This window comes from Pyrenophora tritici-repentis, chromosome 1 (assembly GCF_003171515.1).
Source record: "Pyrenophora tritici-repentis strain M4 chromosome 1, whole genome shotgun sequence".
In the NCBI taxonomy this organism is placed as follows: Eukaryota; Fungi; Ascomycota; class Dothideomycetes; order Pleosporales; family Pleosporaceae; genus Pyrenophora; species Pyrenophora tritici-repentis.
Genome location: NC_089390.1, coordinates 2,002,914 through 2,023,784, shown reverse-complemented (window position 1 = coordinate 2,023,784; position 20,871 = coordinate 2,002,914). Strand labels below are relative to the sequence as shown.

General features: G+C 53.1%; 8 protein-coding genes across 8 annotated transcripts; 5 read left to right on the top strand and 3 right to left on the bottom strand.

Moving 5' to 3' along the window:
* Positions 1–217: 217 nt before the first annotated feature.
* On the top strand, positions 218–2,116 carry PtrM4_008110 (uncharacterized protein; the record flags this gene model as incomplete). The annotated part of the gene is made up of 1 exon (XM_066102868.1): positions 218–2,116. One exon carries the CDS (start codon positions 218–220, stop codon positions 2,114–2,116), a length of 1,899 nt encoding a protein of 632 aa, XP_065965070.1.
* A 726-nt stretch (positions 2,117–2,842) lies between these two features.
* PtrM4_008100 (uncharacterized protein) lies at positions 2,843–7,332 on the top strand (the record flags this gene model as incomplete). The annotated part of the gene is made up of 3 exons (XM_066102867.1): positions 2,843–3,071; positions 3,197–5,297; positions 5,406–7,332. 3 exons carry the CDS (start codon positions 2,843–2,845, stop codon positions 7,330–7,332), a joined length of 4,257 nt encoding a protein of 1,418 aa, XP_065965069.1.
* Positions 7,333–10,215: 2,883 nt separating this feature from the next.
* Positions 10,216–11,313, bottom strand: PtrM4_008090 (PyrD, Dihydroorotate dehydrogenase; the record flags this gene model as incomplete). The annotated part of the gene is made up of 1 exon (XM_001930790.1): positions 10,216–11,313. The coding sequence occupies one exon, from the start codon at positions 11,311–11,313 to the stop codon at positions 10,216–10,218; it is 1,098 nt and encodes a 365-aa protein (XP_001930825.1).
* Positions 11,314–13,645: 2,332 nt separating this feature from the next.
* Positions 13,646–14,536, top strand: PtrM4_008080 (uncharacterized protein; the record flags this gene model as incomplete). The annotated part of the gene is made up of 4 exons (XM_066102866.1): positions 13,646–13,752; positions 13,802–14,313; positions 14,369–14,464; positions 14,532–14,536. The coding sequence occupies 4 exons, from the start codon at positions 13,646–13,648 to the stop codon at positions 14,534–14,536; spliced, it is 720 nt and encodes a 239-aa protein (XP_065965068.1).
* Positions 14,537–14,822: 286 nt separating this feature from the next.
* PtrM4_008070 (MhpC, hydrolase or acyltransferase (alpha-beta hydrolase superfamily)) lies at positions 14,823–16,119 on the bottom strand (the record flags this gene model as incomplete). Its single annotated transcript, XM_001930788.1, has 2 exons — positions 14,823–14,968; positions 15,030–16,119. 2 exons carry the CDS (start codon positions 16,117–16,119, stop codon positions 14,823–14,825), a joined length of 1,236 nt encoding a protein of 411 aa, XP_001930823.1.
* A 1,262-nt stretch (positions 16,120–17,381) lies between these two features.
* Positions 17,382–18,719, top strand: PtrM4_008060 (HemL, Glutamate-1-semialdehyde aminotransferase; the record flags this gene model as incomplete). Its single annotated transcript, XM_001930787.1, has 1 exon — positions 17,382–18,719. One exon carries the CDS (start codon positions 17,382–17,384, stop codon positions 18,717–18,719), a length of 1,338 nt encoding a protein of 445 aa, XP_001930822.1.
* A 292-nt stretch (positions 18,720–19,011) lies between these two features.
* Positions 19,012–19,653, top strand: PtrM4_008050 (ESCRT-II multi-domain protein; the record flags this gene model as incomplete). The annotated part of the gene is made up of 1 exon (XM_001930786.2): positions 19,012–19,653. The coding sequence occupies one exon, from the start codon at positions 19,012–19,014 to the stop codon at positions 19,651–19,653; it is 642 nt and encodes a 213-aa protein (XP_001930821.2).
* Positions 19,654–19,971: 318 nt separating this feature from the next.
* Positions 19,972–20,480, bottom strand: PtrM4_008040 (uncharacterized protein; the record flags this gene model as incomplete). The annotated part of the gene is made up of 2 exons (XM_001930785.1): positions 19,972–20,124; positions 20,280–20,480. 2 exons carry the CDS (start codon positions 20,478–20,480, stop codon positions 19,972–19,974), a joined length of 354 nt encoding a protein of 117 aa, XP_001930820.1.
* Positions 20,481–20,871: the final 391 nt, after the last annotated feature.

Below are 20,871 nucleotides of genomic sequence, written 5' to 3'. Positions count from 1 at the left end.
CAGTTGAACAAGCAAAGGCAAGGCGTGGGAGTGCCGAGAAGTTGACTTGGGCCATCCTAACTCGCTGTTTGCGACGCCCACGACGCACGACACCGCCCGACCGAACATGCGATTGCGCCCTGGCCGCCCGCCTGTTGCTGTACTACTGCGCCTACCACACACGTGAAACGGTCGCATTGGCCGACGTATCCAGACCGACGTAACGAGGACGAGGACGATGCCATCCAGTCTGCATCCGCACCTTAGACGGGGCTTCGACTTTGATGACTTTTACATTCATCCTGACGACGTCATCGAAGAAGCGCCCGCTGAGACCAAAGACCCTGAGGAACGGGCAGCTAAGCGGCGGAGGATCGAGGCCATTGCATCGCAGTATTTGCGCGGCCGGCCGCCTGTCATCATCACGGCTGGCTTGCGCGGGCCATTCAACAACGGGTGGAAGAACCCGTGGGCCCGACCAACACAAGACAAGAGGCGGACATTGGGCAAGCACGAAAGGGCGTCGGAACCTCGGAACCGTCACAGCAAGAAGGCCACGGCCAGCCGGAAAGACGCAGTTAGACATCGGGTAAGCGCGAAGCTTGGAAGGAGCAATGGAGCTGGAAAATATGTGGCCGAACAAGCTTCGGTCCCCCTGAAAGCATCGCCGGAGACGTCTAGGGCTGCGAGAGATGACATGGACACGTGCGAGCACGACACCAGCCTCGAAGAAATCCAAGTCCCACCCGCGACAGAGCCCTTGCCAGATGACGACGGCGCATGCACCGCAACACGTCTCTCGAGTGTCGGCACCGCCAGACGAATACAAACCCCATCACCCATGACAAACCCGTTCTGGTTGCGGCGGCCTGGTTCAGCAAAGGTGGACATGCGCAGAGCTCGCCATGGGAACACCGATACGTCGCCATCAAGGTCGCGGTCACGCCAAGTGGACTCGCAGATGAGCGCAAAAGGAGAAGTTCAACTCAGCCTCCCAAAGGCACCAATCCGGGCTCAGAGCACTCCACGCAGGTCTGCACTGCCAGATGCGTACAAGTCCAGCGCCTCAGCTTCCATGGATATCTCGTCACCCGTAAAAGACGATGACACCCCAAGGCAGCTGACCAATGCCGAAGCACAGTCTACTTCGACAGCAGCAGAAGAACCATCATACACAATAGAAGCGGTCCATACAGCCACCGCTGCAATCACACAAGAGACCACCCACAGCAAGGAACCGGCGCAACGCTCGCAGCGGACTGTACCCATTGTCACTTCATCCATGGGCAGTCAAGACACGCACGGGTCCCAAAAGCCCGTCTCGTTCACAACACGCAAACCACGTAAAAGGCCAAGGGCAGTCAACTTTGATTCATCACCAGAAAAGGTTCCGGCAGCGCCAAAGCCACGCCCCCAGACCGTACTTGAAAACGACAATAATGCACCTCAAGACGATGTGGTCCAAGGAGACGCCACAGCGAAACAGAAAGATGACCAAGAGCTACAGAAAAGTCGAGACTCGGACTGGTCTACGCAGGCCGCCATGTTACGAGCTCAACTCGAATTCCAGCAAAGCACTTTCCCATCCATGTCGTCCAATCTTCTCCGGGCCGGGTCACAAACTTCAATTGACACACCTCGTCCGATAGGGGCTGTATGCAATGCAGTGACAACACCCTTTTCTGCCTTTACCGTCCAGCGGGACGGACCGCTTCTCAACGAAAGCATGACACATGGGCCACCCATCAGCACGCAGGATCTCTTCGGTGCAGCATCTCCATTTGCCTTTAGCACGGTGAAGAAGCCGACGCAAGGAGGTCACGGGAGCAATCTGAGGTTTGCTCAAAGCCCGGGCGATGTGATATGCCAAGCCAGTAATGCAGATAAGAGCCCCACGCCGTCCATTGATCGCATCCCACTAAAGGATAAGAACACGACCACGTCCCTTTGGAGCTTCGTCAGCGAAAAAGCATCGCAGGGCTCGCAAGGATCGTTGGGAGACAAGTCAAGACGTATGACAAAGGACGGATGTCCCCCGTTGGATGTTGAAGGCTCGCTGGATAGCTTCGGCGCCAACGGAAATTTGCACTTTACAGACAGCTTTCTACGTAATGTAGATGACACTTGGATGCCATGATCTACAGATGGACTTGCAAGAAGGGGAGAATCATATACCCATGCCGATGCAGACCGCCAGTCGTGTCGGGAACAACGGCATTGTGCGTCGTACGAAGGGCCTCCCAGTACCGTGGCACATGATCTATGCCATGACAGAGAGCAGTTCTGTACCGGCATCACAGTAACGTGCAGCAGTAGCCAAGTAACATGCAGCAGGCGGTGAGAGGCCACGTTCCCAGGTGATTGGTCGTGGCGGCCTTGCGAGACAGCAGCCATGCATGGTAGCTGCACGCGGAATGGGATGCGTAAAGCACGGATAGACAACGATGAGAAGAGGCAGGATGGGTTGGTATAGCCGATGCCGCAGAAACTGGGTGCGCGGCCTTTTGCACAGCCAGCGGAAGCTGGGGACGAAGGCGCGGAGACGGGACCACGCCTAGTTTGCGTCACATGGAGGAAGGCGGCAGAACAGAGTGAGGCAGTGAAGCAGCTACATGCATGTTGCCCGGTAGCCCATGCCATGGACATGTCAGGGCTCGTGTGTGTAGTGTGTTGTTGCTGTTGTTGTAGTAGGTCCGTCGTGAGCATCAAATATCAATTCAAGTACATACATAGCCTCGTGTGCACGGACGCAGCTTCCCCCTTTGGCAGCAAAAGGTACCCATGACGAATGACACTTGGCCGGGGGCAGCCACCAGGAAGTTGCCAGCGCAGCAGGTGCTAAAACAAATTGCGTTCCTGAACCATGTTGCCCAATGCTGAAAGAGGCAATGTAGAGTTGGCCAGTGTTTACTCTGTTCAATTACTCTCTGGCCTTCGTGGGTATATCGCTCTGAGACTGAGATTCCACACGCCCGATCTCGCTGCGACGCGCTTTGTCCTACGCGGTCAGGCAGACGTCATTGGGCCGCTCGCTTGCGACAATCTTTGCGCCACTCTCGCATTCACGCCAAACCACAGACATTTAGAACGTGGTCCGACGACACCTCTCACTCGCTGAATCCAGCACCACCCCCGGAGCCGCCAGCTGCAGCCCTCCCCCTCGGCCTGCAGCCCTTGCCATCCGCCAGCGCCGCTGCTCTGCACGCTAATCTCCCAGACCCGCCCCTGCTGGCCCTCCGCTGTGTCTCCGCCGCGCCCAACGACCGCATCCTGGCCAACATCAGCAACGCCCGTCTGGCCATATCTGCCACCCATCCCGCCACGAGGTGCCCTTTAGACGGTCGAATCAATGTCGAGCCCATGTCACCCACGCCCGACGCCCACGGAAATACCTCACCCCCCGCACAGGTGAGGTTGAATGCCCCAAATGATGCGCCCACGCCCCAGCCAGACCGCGAAGCCGTGACCCCGAAGAGCCTCGCCCAGACGGGCCGTTCACGTACGGCGCCCATTGTGCACGAAAATCATCTGTGGAAGTCGTCAATTGACCGGCCCCAGCTTGACGAGCGCGACAGCATCTTCGCGACTACCTACCTCGCCTCGGACAGCCCCATCTCCTCCCCCCGCGCCGCTGCTCGCCAGACTGACTTCGCACACGATGAACCCGAACACAGCTTGTCCGAATTGGCTGCCCCAACTCCTCCCACGGCGCGATTGAAAGACCCGCCCATTATACGCAGGAAGCACTCTACCCTCCCGCCTACTCTCCCAACCACAGCCTCCATCGACCATCACGCCCTTCTGACCACGCCCTTCAACCCCCGTGCCGCCATTGCAGCCGGTATGGGTCTCGAGGTCACCCGCCACAGCCCCCCTCCCTACATGAGTCCTGTCGACTCCCCTCTGCAGCGGCCAACCACACCACAGCGCTCTGAGCTCCAGCCCGTGTTGCACGAAGCGCTGCTAGAGAGCGAGGAGAGGCGCCGAAACAGAGAATGGCGAGAGGGCAAGCCCGTCCCGTTCAAGGGTAACATCATTCTCGACAACCCTGTCATGGGCGTGGACATGGAAAAGAAAATTGAAGCCACCCTCGCCAAGACCGAGCAGCCAACATCGGCACGCAGTCGGAAAGCAAGCCACTATCTGCGCGTTTTCAAGGATGGCGATCCTACCGAAGAGCCCAAGAAGAGAGAGGGTAAGCCCAAAGAACGCGCCTCTGCCGATCGCCCACTCTCTACGCTGTCAGAGGAAGTGTCAGCGGGACCCAACACACCTGAGACTAGTGCCAGTGCCCTTACTCAGCAACTACGTCGATCGTCGCTTGCTTCACCAATTGTGCAGTCCCCTTTGACTGGCCCAGCCGACTCCTACTTCGACACTAAGCCAGCTTCACGTACCGAACCAAATACTGGCTCTACGCCCCCCACCCAGCCAAGCCTACGATTAGAACAAAGCAACGCAGAGAAGCGGGAGCTCCCGCGGCGGCTCTTGGAAGACATTCGTGGCTTTGGAAATCTGAGTCCCGGGTCTTTCTACTCGCATAGTCTGCCTACTTCAGCAGTCGAAAAAGTGCATGCACACGCATCAACAAACGGGGCAGTGCATTATGAGGAGCCACCCGACTACTTCCAGGCCAAGGACAGGAGCAACGCCGAGCGTACGCCAGGCTCAGAAGAAGAAGACGAATCGGAAAAGGAACAGATCTCATCAGCTCTTTACTTTCCTCATCGTCGTCTCAAGGCAGGCGATCAGGCCCCTGTAGAACCAAAGCCCCGAGATCGAGAGGTAATTGATGTTGACAAGAGGGCCTCGTTTCATGAGAGCGCAGGGCCCAGAGGATGGGCCGCGGATAAGGAAGTTCAGACCCCGCAAGAAGTAGAAATCTCTCTACAGTCCCAAGATACAAATCAATGCCTGCATGGTGACATCTCCACGGCAACTTCCGTAAAGAAAGATAAAGATCAGCCACTGACGTCCTCGGTTGTCGATACGCTTTCAGCTGAATCTGAACCCGAGTCCCTCGCCGAGTCTACTCATTCACTTCTTGGCTATGAATCCAGTGCGACTGATGATCTAGGCACTACGCCCACTGCGACAAAACACAAACAGGAGCCCAAGGTCGCCACAGCTCTAGCCGCTCAGCCACCGGCACCATTGGGTGCTGTTGAACTGAAGCCGTACGATCACCAAGTGGGCGGTCATTCTACTGTCTACCGATTTTCGCGAAGGGCTGTATGCAAACAGCTCAATAATCGAGAAAACGAGTTCTACGAAACGGTCGAGAGGCAGCATCCAGAACTCCTGGACTTCTTACCAAGGTACGGATTATCCACCACCATTATGGATCCAAGCTGAGACTTCAGCGAAGAAACATATTGCCATTCAGTACGTGTAGGGCTTTTTGCTGACGTTTAATTGTCGTGTAGGTATATTGGTGTCTTGAATGTGACTTATCGCAAAGCACCCAAGAAAAAGAAGACGTCCAAGGACAAAGCCAAACAGGATGCCCCTCCTACTACTTCTACGACTCAATCGGAGACTGCTTCAAGACAAGCTTCTGCAGCTCCTGAAGATTCGAGGAAGCCAGAGACTACCCGCGTGGTCAGCCATTCGCAGCAGATTATGCCCGTTCCACAGGTCATTTTCGAAAACAACCGACACATTATCCCGGATAACTTGTTCAGGGTACCGCCGCGATCCACTACTCCAGATCCCTGGATGAGAAATCCTGCGCTCTCCTCACAACAACATCGACGATACCAGAGCGATTATACTAACACTTCTACAAGCCCCACGCGTCCCCAGTTACCGCATACCAGCAGCTGGGGCGTAACGACGATCAACAGAAAGCTTCAAGAAGAGGTACTTCGCCAGGTTTTTGCACCTCCGACCATTCACCATCGCCCGCGACATCATCATCACCATGGCATCCCTTCTCGTAAAATGGGAGATGTGCCACAGTCCACGGTTGGTTCGGCACCTACCATTAGAAGGAACAGCACAGATGTATCGGCATTGCATCCACCACTTCCAGAAGAATGTACACGAAAGCAAGTTCTAAAGTCAGAAGCCCGTCGTCATGCTTCAGGAGGAAATCCCATTTCAGCCGTCTCTAGTTCAGTTGATGGGTCGCAGGCCAACACAGAGCCATTGAGGCCCCCGCCGAACAACATCCCTCGACGCCGTCATTCTGGAAGTGGGCTAACTAGGAGGCCTTTGGGCATAGACACGGTCCAGAGACACAACCTAGAGTACTATGAAGAGGATGGTTACGGCGGTGATGCGGAAGAAGAAGTCTTTGCTATGGACGAAGATCATAAATCCAAGCCCGAAGCGGATGATCGGGACAGAGGTCGCCCATTGCACAGCCCCAAGGCTACAAACATACCTGACACTCAACCCCCGTCGGAAGGAACCATGTTACCTGCTGCTCCCATGCCGAACGGCCAAGGCATACCAGTAATTGAAGAGCCTTCTAACCCGGAACAGGCGCAGCAACAGCCTGATGAGCGTGTCCAGCATTTCATCCTTCTGGAAGACTTGACGGCAGGCATGTCCAGGCCTTGTGTGCTGGATTTGAAGATGGGAACACGCCAGTATGGTGTAGAAGCAAACGAGAAGAAGCAGCGCTCGCAACGGCGCAAGTGTCAGATGACAACCAGCAAAGAGCTTGGCGTACGCGTTTGTGGAATGCAGATCTGGAACGTCAAGACTCAGAGCTACATCTTCGAGGACAAATACTTTGGTCGCGATCTAAAAGCCGGCAAGGAGTTTCAGGATGCACTGAAGCGCTTCTTCTGGGATGGTACAAGCTACAAGGCTGCCAGCAAGCACATACCAGTGATATTGGACAAGATCAGCCAATTGGAGCGCATGATTAGAAAGCTGCCTGGATACAGATTCTATGCCAGCAGCCTATTGATGCTCTATGATCGTGGGGACGGAGAGTCAAAAGAGAAGGATGCTCCTAATGGTGAAGACGCCTCAGCCACGTCGTCCGGACTCGCATCACCCGGGCTAGTGTCGAATGGGAAGTCGGCACCGAGTCAGCCAGAGATCAAGCTCAAGATTGTCGACTTTGCCAACTGTGTTACTGCGGAAGATCCTCTACCTGACGATCTGCCCTGTCCACCGCAAAATCCAGACGGCATCGATCGGGGCTATCTTCGTGGTCTACGAACTCTGCGCCTCTACTTTCAGCGTATTTGGAACGATATTCATGAGGAATGGGTTGAGCGTGGTGAAGGCGAGGGCATGGCCCGGAGCCATCATCACGGCCCGGGACTAGGCGACGTTGGAGCGGGCTGGCAAGACGCTGCCGGGGGCGAAGACACGGGCTACGTCAGTTTCTGAACGTTGACCAACACGAAAGCGGCAGGGATGTTGGTTGCAATTCCACCTATTATACGGTTCTTCGGCGTTCACACTCGCGTAGCATGGCGTTTTGGCGTTTCACGGAAAGACAAAGGTATTGAAATTGTGCTTTAAAACTTTCCGGTATTAATGCAAGCATGTAACTTCGGCGCAGGCATTATTTTTGCGGGCGGGGAAAACCATCAGCCACTTTCCTGTTTAGTAATTAATTCTGTACAAAACTATGATTAGAAAAGGCATTGAATCAAATTCCCAGTACATTTTGAACATATGAATATGCCGAGGAAACCGGCGCAATATCCCGTTTGCTTGTTCACGTGAGAGACACGTCCGTACTCAGTAAATGAATGAACCCGGTACCTGGTTTTTACGCACGAAAGTCAGGCACTCTCGGGTACCTGACTGACCTGGGATTATTGAAAACTGTAGCCTGAAATAGAAAGATTCCGGCGAAGACGGAATGGTGTCGCTCGCGTGTCGCGTACCCCCTGAACCAAGTGGGCTGGTGGGCTGGTGGGCTTGGCTTTGGGTCAGCTTTCTTTACCCCGCAATTATCGATCGTCCAAATCCATTCGAGAATGAGATACGAGGCCACCCAGACCTCCTCCTTGGGCCGCTGACGGACACGAGAACTGCGACAGTCCGGGCCTGACGTGGAAATCTTACCGTCTCACCCGCTTCTCCTTCCTCCTTTCCTGGCTGGCTGCCTGAGCGGAACGAAAGCAGCGTGCTCGACGAAGCTCCTTCACGAGCCGACAGACTTTGGCGCTAGTACCCTTCATAGCGTGTACTAGGCCTCGTACATATGACCACCGCCAGCGGGGCTGCTCCCAGGCCAGTCGCGCGCCCGCGCCCGGTACGATCGGATGTGCTGATGGTGTGTGTGTGGTGGTGTCTGCCTGTGTCTGGACTGGACTGGAGTCTATGCAGGTATCAGGAGGAGGCGGAGTAAGTATACGAGATGGATTATAAGGTAGTAAGCAGGGGCGTCATGCGATTGTGGTTGCGTATCTTGTTTTTCTTTCTTGCCTGCCTTATTTGACAGGAAAGAAAGATTGGATTGGATGGTTACTTTGCTTTGCTTACCTACACACGATCACATATGGATTAATAGTCACTCACTTTTTCGGACCGGGGTCTAAAGAATTATTTTACTATCATTATCTTGGGTACTATCTTTAAGCTTCCAGAAGTCATTCCACCTTCATCTTTCTTATTGTTTGTTTTGTCTACACTTCGGGTCGACCATCCCCTCGAATCGGGACTACACAACCCACACCATCATCCAACATGCGACTCCTCAGCCTCCTCTTCATCCTATGCACAGCGGGTGCGCGACCTGTATCCTTCGGACTCGGGCCCTACCAATTCCAACTACAGATCCCTCTGCTGGGAGAGAAAACAAACACGAACACGAACAGCAACGACAACGGCATAGAAATGATCAGCGCACCTAGTATCGGTCTCCACTTTACCACCTCGTACGCCATGGCCTCTGCACACTTTATCAACGGCACGACAACGGATTTATTCAAGATGTCGGCGGATGCAGAATACACGATGTTATTGTCGAATTGGATGGATGCGTATGCAGAGGAAGCGGGGACACACGCACAATCGCCATCACCATCATCACCAGCACCACCCCACAACACCGAACCCACCACCAGTAACACCACCAATATCCTCACCCCCTTCCTCTCAAAACTCTATACAGCAATAACGACCTTTGAACAATCCCACGGACCCATCACCCACATCACCCCCGCAATCTTCCCTCTCACCACTATCCACTCCGCTATTTTCCGCACCGCACTCTTAAACTCCGGCCTCGTCCTGCCTAGACCCGCTTCCTTGACTGATGCTGATGCCGTAGCGCTGCTGAAAGCGAGCGACGCGGCGCTCGCTGGCCTAGAACGCGCGGCCCCCCCTTGTTTCAAGCCCGGCTCGGAATACGAAGACGAGCGGCCTAGATGCAGTGGAGGGGCGGTGGGGTGTGGGGATGTGCAAACGCAACGGCAAAGACAGCAGAGACGAAGACAGCAGATGAAGCGGTTGGACCAGCATGTTCTGTTCTTGAGTTTTGACAATACGTCGTTTACTGCGAGTATGGTAGCGCGGGCCTGCTCTTCCCCATCGTCTTCCCCCCCACTACACCCATCTCAGCTACGCAGCCTCCTCAAACCTCGGCTGGTACAACCTCCCCGTCTTCTCCACTCCACGCGCCCTTTTCTGGAAAAGAATCCAATCCGCTATCGTTGATGTTGTAGGTGCGGGCGGCAAACCACCAGGGAGAATCATGGTGATTGGGGAGAGGGCGGGTGATATGGAATTTAGGGGGGTTGTAGAGGAGGCGGTTTGGAGGGCTTGGGAGGTCAATGTGCGTGTGATGATAGGGAAACGTGATGGGGAGTGGGGTGTTGCGAGGGGGGCGGCCGAGGAGGGTTGGCTTGGAGTGTAGGGGTCGAGGAATGAGAGGGGGATGAGTTTGTGTTTGTGTTTGTTGGGGGGACAAGTTTTCTTTGTCGTTTGTTGATACCCAGATATTTTCCTTTTTGATGTGCTGTGTGTAATGCAGAAAAATCTAATGTTTATACATACATCGATGACTTTAGTGAGAAATTATGGAGCTTGTGAGGTTCCCATCCTAACTTTTCAAACAACTTTATGCTGAATTTTAGAAACTCTAAAATGCTCATAATCGGCATAATCATCATCATCGTCGTCGTCATGATTCCCATAAATCATTTCAACTCCATCATTGACCGTTGGTTGAAAACATGGTCTGTTTCCCCAGTTCCCAAAAACATCCAACAGCCCATACAGCCCAAAACTCCACACATGCATGCATGCATCCAACACTCACCATCCGTCCTTCCCAATTTCCTTAAAAACCTTCAACCCCTTCCTCCCAAACGCCGTCCCCACACCCACCGCACTCGCCCCCACAGCCCTCATCCTTGAATACCCCGCGTTATCTTCGACGCCACCTGTGCCAATAATTTGCACACTAAGCAACGCTTCGTTCTGCAACAACAGCTTTTTAATCGTGTACACATTACCCAGCGCAAGGGGATGCAATGGCGCACCAGCTAGACCACCAACACCCGATCCGGCCGCCGAAAGCAGTGTATGCTTGAACGCCGCATCCTGTGGCGTAGGCCCCGCAGGATCGAGCAAAAGAGATGAACCCAACGTATTTGTTGCTGTGATAAACGATATGGGACACCGTTGCTTCCCTATCTTCTCACTACCAGGCTCCCTCTTCGGGACGAGACTAGCCTTCAACGCGGTGGCCAGCGCATCATACTGTTCCGAGTACGTGTACGGAGGCGTCTTGATACCAACGGCAATGGCATCAGCATCCGACGACAAACTAGCCAGCCCCTCATTTAGCGCCGAGAGATAGACCCCCAGGGCTTCGGCGTTGTAAGCTGGTGGCGGTGCGCCGGGGATGTTTGGACACGAGAGATTGATTTCCAAGGCGAGGGGCATGACGACTTTTGGTTGGAGTGCTGTGATGAGGCGGTGGCATTGTGTTATTTCCTCCGCGGACCCCGTTACGGATATTATAATGGGTTTAGGTGTTGGGTTCTTGTTGCTGAGACTGTTAGAGCCCCGGGGTTGCGTTTTGAGGGCATCGCTGATTTGCTGGACGTAGTCGAGGTAGTGCTTTAGGGGGAGGGGCGAGTAGCCGAGAGTGTTTAGGCTGGAGGTTTTGGTGGCGTCGATGGCGGCGGTGGTGTTGTCCGTGTTTGGGGGAGAGGCGGAGAGTGTCACGGGGTTAAAAAAGGCGAATTGGTGGTGTGAAGGGTCGTGGGGGAAGCCATGGAGGAGTGACGTGCGAGTCGTGATGGCGCCTGTGTGCGGGCAGTTGTAGAGTTCCTGGAGCTGTTCCAAGGTTGTGCACCATGGGTTTGAAGAGTTCAGGACGGGTGGGTCGATGTTCAGGGGCGCCATGATGTCGTGAAGTTTATCACGACGTTTTCATGTGTGGTGGACGTTTTGGTCGTGATTTAAGGTTCAGTGGCATCGTGGGGTGGTTACGCAAGTGGGGGTGGGGTGATAAGCCGCGGCTTAGGCGGCTGAGGCCTGAGTCCTGAGACCTCCAACCTCATACTTCCTGACTACACTTTGTCGACCATGGACGTACCAGGATACGAGTCATCCAATCTCCAGCCCTAGGACCTCCAGTTCCGGTTCATGCCTGCCCACATTTTCGCTCGGGTTTTGCCGAAGGAGCAGGTGTGATTGAAAGGAGGCTGTATTCTTCCAGGTCGTGGAATCGCCGCCTCTTTCATCCTGGCTCTTGGCTAACTCTCTTTTCTGACCGAAAAGCTGCTGTCAGTGGGTTTCATGATTATCACCACGGGTGGGTACAAAGAACGATGTGTGGACAAAATGGCGTCCCAACAACGAAGTCAAATACTTTCGCTTGCTAGCTCTGCAGAGCTATAAGAGGGGCCTTAAGCAGCGCCAGAAGGCAGAACGGCCCGTGAAGGGAGTGTTGGACGGACCCAACGGGTCCGCGGATATCAGCGGTTCTCTCCCCGAGGCCAAGTCTTCACCACGCAATAGCATGCGAAGGATCATGTGGCTTAGCATTGGGACTTCTTCAACCCTCTAGGCATGTGGATCTCAGGAACCATGAGTCTGCCACCCGCTCGCGCTTGCACTTGCGCCATGGCCCTACTCGCCCGGGCATCAACTGCGAGTGTAACATGGACAAACTGAAGCCCAAGCCAACGCCTTGCCCCTGTTCAATCCGAAACGACGCTATCTTGTACTTCAACCAGACACCATTCGATATCGTCATATCATGTAAGACTCAAGAGTAAATACCAGAGAGGTAGGCATACGAGCTGATCCCTCGATACTTGGACATTTCGGTGGAGATTGACGATGCCGGAACGGGTCTGTAGTAATGGCTCTTGCCCAAGTCCCACACAACATACTTCTGCATCGTCGTTCTTGTATATGGTTTGCCGAGGACTAGTACAGCGCCTGCTAGCACAACGAGTTCCTCAGGGCGTTGGCGTTCTGTATTGTGGCTGGCCTCGTCCAAGGCCTAGGTTCAGTCGGCGAGGACGCGCTGGCAGAACCGTCATCGTGGAGTGAACTCTGGCGGATTGTGTCGCGTCGGCCGAGATACGATGCCCAAGGCCTTGCTAAGCATCTCCTTCGCATATCTGCATGAATTAGGAGGATAGAGACCTGATATTGCCAAAGCTTAGCTGAGGACAGTCCAGAACCGGTAATCCGTCACAAGGACAAGGGAATGGTGCGCCTTGGCCGGTGCGTTGTTGCCACGCAACCACATTCGTATCGAGACCAGAAAACCATGGCCAATTCAAACATACAGGATGTAATGATAGTTGCCAAGGATTGCTATCATGATTTCCAACATGGTAAGGAAGTGTAAGTCAGTGAAGGTGTAAAGCGTTCTGGCCAGTCGACGAGTCGGAGGGTGAACAAAAGCAACGCACACTCGGCTTCGAATGCCGTGCCTGTCCCTGACGGCGGTACTCAGCAATCAGGGTGGCGCAAAACTGCCAAAACCTGCCAGGAACAGGTAGGGTGTCGTGCACGTGGATTCGCTCCAGGGAATATCAGGGAATGCTTCAAGGAAGGCTCGCATTCGGGGAATTGGCAGTTCAGCCGGACCCACCTAGCCATGTCCACGCCCCTAGCGCAAACCCAAACTGCCTAACCCAACGATCGTCTCCCACTACGCCCCCGGGATTCTAGCCATCTGATCAATCAAGCTGATGGACACACTTTACGTTGGCAAAAGAAAAACTTCGATTTGTGGAACTGGCATATGTCATGTAGAGAACGAGGGTTCAGTTAAGGTCGCAGAGGTCCCCATAGTACCATTATCGACCTCATTCTTCTTACTTGCGCCCGCGCGCTCGGCTCGGTACACGCGACGACCCCGGATCTCTGGAATCTTGCCTGAGATGACGTCGCTTCTTTGCGTGCTGTTGATGCATTCGTTTGTCGCAAGAGCAGCACCTTTGCAAGGCCTCACATCCATACGGGAAGGGGGGAATGGGCAAACAAACAAGGGCGAACAGCCGCGCGACAGATCCATATTCACCGTCATATCCATGGCCTGTATGATGATGGTAGCGTTTTTGCTAGGTAGGCGCAATCACTCTCTTACCATGATCATTCTCTAATAGCCATCACAGGTTCGAGGTCTGGCAAGTTGAGACGGAGTATCATGTTGAAGCGCAGCCTCATGTCGACACTCGTTCTGATCCTATACATACTGGTGCTCATGTTCATCATGTCTTCTGCTATTCTAGTAATAGGACAAGGACTCTACACTCGCGCACTCTGCGTTGCTGGCACATGGACATGTTTAATCTTCTACACTTCTATCAAAGGCATCATGTGAGTGTACTGGAATCCTGCCATTGGGTTGTATGCTGACTTGGTCTAGATATGTCTTCCTTGTTGAGCGCATTCACGTTGTCCGCGCACCTTTCGTCAACAGAAAAAACGACAGAATCTACCTTGGATGCATGGCCATGATCATAGTAACGTACAGTATTGTCGCCGCCAACACCTGGGTCAACCATGTCACCGAACTACGTGCCTCGGACGGACGCTGCCACTTTGGCATCCGCGGCATTGGATCGATACCCTTTACTGTCGTCAACTTCACCACGAATGGAATTCTAACGGCCGTATTCTTTTATTTACTTCGCCCAGTTTCACAAAAGCCGGTTTCCGCCGGGTTTTCCACCGCACTAGGAGGATCGGATACAGACACTGTCACCGGCCATGGTGGAAGCGACACGATGGTACGAAAGAACATCAGAAATCTGATCTGGAAGAGTGTGGTCGGATCGCTATTGGTTGAGATACCGACGGCTGCGAACATGATTCAGTTTGCCGTCACTCGGGGAGAAGAGCTAGGTATGATTAGTTTGACGATATGTCTTGTGGATGGTAAGTTCCAGACCTCTATATAAACTTTCGCTTCATGAAAACTGACACATAGCAGCATGTTGGGATGCGGTGATCATACATTGGTTGACGAGTAGTTGTAGCTCGGAGGAGGCGACAGAGGGAGAGCTGTCGCGTTCTATGCTGAGCTCCAGTAAGGACTCGCTGAGTCCCATACCGAGCAGAGCTCCGTCTCAATCAAACGGTTCGGGGGGGCCAAGAATAAGCATTACAAGAGGGACAGATGGGTCGCAAGATACGCTAATCAGCGCCATGGACTTCTTATGCGAGAGTGCGATGCATTCGACATCGTCTTTGGTCAGACCCGCACGTGCGAAGCTATGATAGCACGTAAATAGGTCATAATGCAAAATAAAAAGTTCAATGAATTTATTTTCTTTCAAAGATTAAAATAAAAATGTGACGTCGAAATGTGACGAACAGATCGACATGAGGCAAACACCCTCCCCAGATCAAATGACGAAGTGTTTTTCCGTAAAACTACCATGGTTCTAGTACCCGGCCATGCCAGGGACTATTTCGTAGCACGGCCCGGTTTTGCCAAACATCTTTTGCAGATCATCGACGATTACATCCGGTCTTTCGTGCGCAGCAAAGTGGCCACCTTTATCGTTGACGCTCTCATACACGAGCGGTCCTATACGTGGCGAGTGTTAGACAACAACAATAACGCTCAAACGTCCGAAGAGAAACCTTACCCAGCGTCTTCGCCCAAAGCCTAGGAACAACAGTAATCTCCCTTGGGAAATGCGCAACACCCAGCTTGACGCGAGCAACCCACTGACTCGCGCGCTCTCTATCGGGTATCTTATCAGTGGGGTGGTGTTGTGCTTCGTAGTAGATCCTGATGTGGGCATTGGGCCCCGCGGAGCTAAACCAGTATATACTTACCCAGATTAATATCTCGTCGTCTGTCCAATCGTAGCCGTCGGTCCAGTCGACGAGCTTCTCGTAGATCCATGCCAGTAGGGCAACGGGACTGTCCGCAAAAGCATAGGACAGTGTCTGGGGCTTCGTAGCATGCAATTGACGGTACGCCTGGCCATCGTTGACAAACCACTCTGAGCGCTTCAGGCCGTTTGCTTCGGCAGCCGTGTACGGCGTCACAGCATGTTGGAGCGCGAGAACTGGCTGCGAAGAAAATTTCGGCGCATGTGCGCGCACCATGTTGATATGGCTTGCTACGACGTGATCGGGGTACAGCACACCCATGCATCTTGTGATGTAAAAGCCCCAGTCACCGCCCTGCGTCACATATTTAGAGTAGCCCAGCTCGAGCATCAGTCGATGGCACGTCTCGGCATACTGCGATAGCGCGAAGCCAGGCTTGCGGATGCTCTGGCTGAAACCGAAATTGGGCAGCGAGGGAGCGACGACATGAAACGCTGGTTTTCCTTCCTTTTCGCCGGCTGCCAGGCGTGGAAGTAGTTTACTAACTTCGAGGAAGGAGCCGGGCCAGCCATGGCAGAAGAGGAGGGGTATGGCATTCGGATTAGACGACTTTTGGTACACGAAATGGATGTCGAGGGCGCCAAAGTTGTCCACTGTGATGGTGGTGCGGTAGTTGGGTAGCTTATTGATTGCGGATTCGGCTTCTCGCCAGTTGAAGTTTGTTTCCCAGTGTTTGGCTAGACGCTGGATGTCGGCGAGGGGCGAGCCGTAGGGCCATTGGTCGGGCGCGTCGAGCTCATCGGGGAAATCGGCATCGGAGAGCTTTCTCTTGAGCTTGTCGATTGCGGCATCTGGGATGGAGATCTCGTAGGGCTGGAGCTCTAATGGGGGTGCCATGGGGAAATCGAGATTGCGATTATGGTTTACGCATGGAATTTAGGGTGGGCTGGTTGAAGGAATATGTACATATACCCCTCACTCTGATCGCAAGGCTGAATACGTCGTTCCTTTCCAATGGTAATATTTGTTGACATCATATGCGATATACAATCGAGTTACCGGCCTACTGTTGCTTGGAGTGCTGTACCATCTGTGCGCTCATCGTACATACCAACGGCCTAGATGCGCTTCGCCCATCATGTTGTTCTTCAGCTGAAGTTTTATTAGGGAGTTTTCCTTATACAGAATGAAGTAGTTGCTTTATCCGGCAAGCTTCTCCTGCACAATACAAGGCGCATGATCGGAAAATATGCCATCGATCGCTTGTACACGGTAAGTTGCAAGGCTTGATGACGTATTGAGGATGCAGGGACAGGCTGACCAACCACTTTCCTTCCACGATCTTACATCTGTCAGGGTCGCTGGTAGTTTGGAAACCCCCAGATGAGATCCTTACCTTCCTTCGTTTTGTTGCAAGTGGGCAACCTAACCAACGCCCTACAGTAGTCGGCAATCGGAATGGTCGGAATTGCTCGGAATAGCATTGTGGCGTAGTCAGTGCTACTAGGGCCATCCCTTCTGTATCGGCGCCTCCGGAGCTACTATACGACGGCCTCCTAGATCAATACCGAATGTTGTATTCGGTCAGTTGTATTGTGAACACGCCATTCTGACTCTTTGTCGTTCCAGTTGGGAATTTGGAATTCATTCTCACTTTCGTTAAGGCATTGAGAGGCGTGAGCCATGAGTTTGGACTGACCTCTAGATTTCATCTCTCTTTCATCGTGTCCATGGCCTTAGCATCCATGACAAATGTCATTCTGTGTTGTCGAGATAGTTATCGGGTAAGCGCGCTGCTGTCTTCACGGTGAAGCATGCAGCAGTTTCCCGACGACGGGCAACTGACGGGCAACTGACGGGCAACTTGTGGATGTCAGCAAGATAAGACTGCCTGGAAAGTATTGATGATGACTTCTTTTTTCACCTACACGAAGAAGCTGGCTTGGGAGTCACGTATCACAAATTCATTAGATAAAAAATATCCTAGGCCTCTGCCAGCTGTTTCGCTTAGGAGACGCTTTACGAAGACTGATTAGCTAATCGGCTGGAATTGATCTTGTAACGATCTGGGTTAGTTGATGATAGGCATCACTTCCCCACAGTGTTTCCCCGCAGCGCTTGTTCTGATAAATACAACGCCACCTTCAGCAGTCACCCCGATGTCCGTTTCAACCGACGAAACGAAGGGCACATACTCCGGCGTCAACGAGGCAGTTGACGCAGCCAAACAACGCTTTGCAAAGAAGAACATTGAGAGTTTGAGGTTACACAAAGAAGCGAGCAAAAGGTTACCTGGTGGGAACACAAGAAGTGTGCTCCATACTGCACCGTTCCCAGTATACTTGAAGTGCGGAAAGGGGTACCAAGTCACTTCGGAAGATGGCCATACATATACGGATCTTGTTGGCGAATTTACTGCCGCTCTCTACGGCCACTCACAGCCTCGCATCCAAGCGACGCTGATTGACACAATCAGCAACGTCGGGCTAAGCCTGGGTGGCACAACAACACTGGAGATGAGACATGCAGACCTGATTTGTTCACGATACAAGTTGGACCATGTCCGATTCTGCAACTCAGGCACCGAGGCGAATCTGCATGCAATCCAAGGCGCGAAGAAGTTCACTGGCAAAAGGAAGGTCGTCGTCTTTAGTGGTGGTTATCATGGAGGATGCTACACATTTCCAGGCGATCAACCTGCGGAAAACTGTGTGGATCTAAACGACTGGATCATCGCGGAGTTTAACGATATCAAAGACACAAGGCGAAAGATTGAGGAGTCATCGGATGTGGCCGCGGTACTCGTAGAGGGTATGCAGGGAAGGGGATCATGTCTTGTTGGTACTCATGAATTCCTCCATCAAGTCCAAGAGTCGGCGAAGAAAGTTGGTGCAGTCTTCATCTTGGATGAAGTACAAACAAGCCGCTTGGCACCAGGTGGATTGCAAGAGACGGAAGGACTGAAACCAGATCTTACGACACTTGGAAAGTTCCTCGGAGGCGGCATTACGTTCGGCGCCTTTGGAGGACGAGAGGACATGATGCGAGTTTATGACCCACGAGAGAAAAACTCACTAGGCCACTCGGGTACTTTCAACAACAACACGCTAGGAATGACAGCGGGTTACACGGGTCTTGCGCATGTGTATACACCCGAAGCATGTCGCGACTTCAATGCGATGGGCGATCAGCTACGCCAGCGTCTTCAAGATCTTTGCCCCGGCACAAAAATGGCCGTTACGGGATTGGGAACAATCATGGCGGTCCACTTTTTGCGTGATGGCAGAAAAGAGCTCAGGAACTGGAGAGATCGTGATGAAGATGGTGATTTGAGTATGCTGTTTTGGCTCGAGATGATGGAGGCTGGTTTTTGGATTACCCAGCGGGGTACTTTGGCCGTCATATTTGGAACGCCATGGGAGGAGCTGGAAAGGTTTGTAGAGTGCGTGAGCGCGTTCTTGAAACGGTACAAGGAGTTCGTCTTATGGTTGGCATAAGTAACGCAGACAGTTGTAATTAGAAAATGTACTTGTTTGGTCATTCTAGAACGAATGGTGAATGAGTAGAATACAAACCAACTTGATCATCAATGAAAATAATGTGATAATAGATGAGTGTTGCTAAAAACAGAAGGCCTCGGTGCAAAGGCCAAGCAACCAATGACGTCGCAAAGTCCCCGCAGACCTCCTACGCACCTAAAGTTACCTCGAGCTCCCAACCTGTAAGTTTCTTTGGGTCACGCAACTGCACTCGAGCAAGACGACGACATTCCGTCCCGAAGTTCTAGCCATGGCCACAACATGCCCCTATCCGTCCTCCAACCCCACTCCGACGCCTCCATCGACAACAGCCCACAACACCTCCTTCTCCTTTCCACCCCACTACTCCTTCCCCCCCTTCTTCACCCTACAGCCCGTCGCCAGCACACGCAGTTCGCAGCTTGCATCGTGGTCGTCCCTAATACAGTCTTATTGCCGACACAACCGCATCTTCACCATATCGCTCATTGACGCGCTCAATACCCCGCTCTTCAACAACACCACTCTCCGCCGTAGCCTGTCTCTCCGCGACGCAAAAGCAATCCTCATGTACATGGCATCGCCAGAAGGTGGAAACCGGGCCGAGTTCATAAGCACGAACAACAAAAAGGGTGCGAAAGCGGGAGAAGAAGGCGAAGGAGGCAAGGCGTGGATATACTGGCGGAGACCGGAAGAATGGGCTGCGGCGCTGGAGGAGTGGGTTGAGAGAACGGGACAGAAGGGAACGGTGCTTACGCTATATGAGATTGCAGAGGGGGACGTGTCGAGGAGGGAGGAGTTTTATGGCATGGATTTGGAGTTGTTGCAAAAGAGCTTGGGAGTTTGCGTGAAGAGGGGGAAGGCCCAGGTGTTTGGGAGTGGAGGGGAAGGGGAGGGTGTCAAGTTCTTTTGAGGAGGCCTTGATATACGGTCGAGTATGGAGCACAATGATACCCAAGTCATACACATTACAGACATGTTCGAAGCTGAAGGATATGTATTTATATATATATAAAGCACCTCTGATGTGTTCAGAAGGTTCAACGTGAAGTACTAATCTTTGCCAACGCCTTGCTCATGCGGTATCAAAAGCTCCAAGCTACCTCTCCAAAACACTCATGTCATAAGTCATAACACAGGACGGATGATCCTTTACAGGGTAAGATGTCTGTCCTCTTCCGCCCCAGCAGCCACGACGTCTGCTTCCAGATTGCACGCCTATGCAGTCCTGCTAGTTGTAGTTCCTCGTTTCGGTAGCTTGGTCCGCCTCTCGTGCTCTGCGGTTCTCGTCGGCGGCCTGTTGCAATGTCTGGTTGTTGGTCTGTCGCTTCTGGGCATCAAGCCTCTTCTGGAGATCGCCGGATGTGGACTTGTTTGCGCGGGCCTGAGCATGTTAGTGGTGATGGAACTCTATACGGGCTCTGGTGTCATGTGCTCTTAGACGACTGCAGCTTTCACCAAGGTCCACGCGCTGATCGCCGTGAAAGCGCCGCGCCTCCCTTGCTCTTTCTCTGTGCGATAAGACTGTAGATAACGTACTTCTGCTGCAGCGGCAGCGGCAGCCTTGGGGTCATCTGCCCGGTTGCTGTCTCCTAAAGTCCGCGGCGGTCCTCCAACCTTTGGCTTCGCCGTGACATTGCTGGGTATTGATGCTCTTGTCGCAGGTTCAGGCGCAGACCCCAGTGTGCGCCCCTGCCCTTCAAAGTTGTCTTTGGACTGCTTCCCACAAAGGTTACCCATCTGTGGTTACAATGGATGAGTGAAAGCTAGGGAAGTTCAAACGCGTGCGTGGGAGCTTTGATATATGGCGTCGTGGTTAGTGTGGCTGTGCTACGAGCAAGAAGGTCCCAGGAGGAGGCTGCCTCCTCGTGGCGGGGAAGGTGCAGTTGCGACGCGTGGGTTTGGCGCCAAGTACCCGTTTCCCGGGCCCTGACGACATGGATTGAGGCGAGCATAAGACTTGTTTCAATCTCCTCCATCACAAGGCCTTTCCACTGTGTTTGTGACAGGTGGAAATGACAACCTCGGACCCGTCACAAACTCCTAGGCACACGTGGTGGGTACACTAAGTCGTAGTACAATCTAACATGCCGCACCCAGTCTTTGTCCCTCTTTGCGACGAGCACTCACT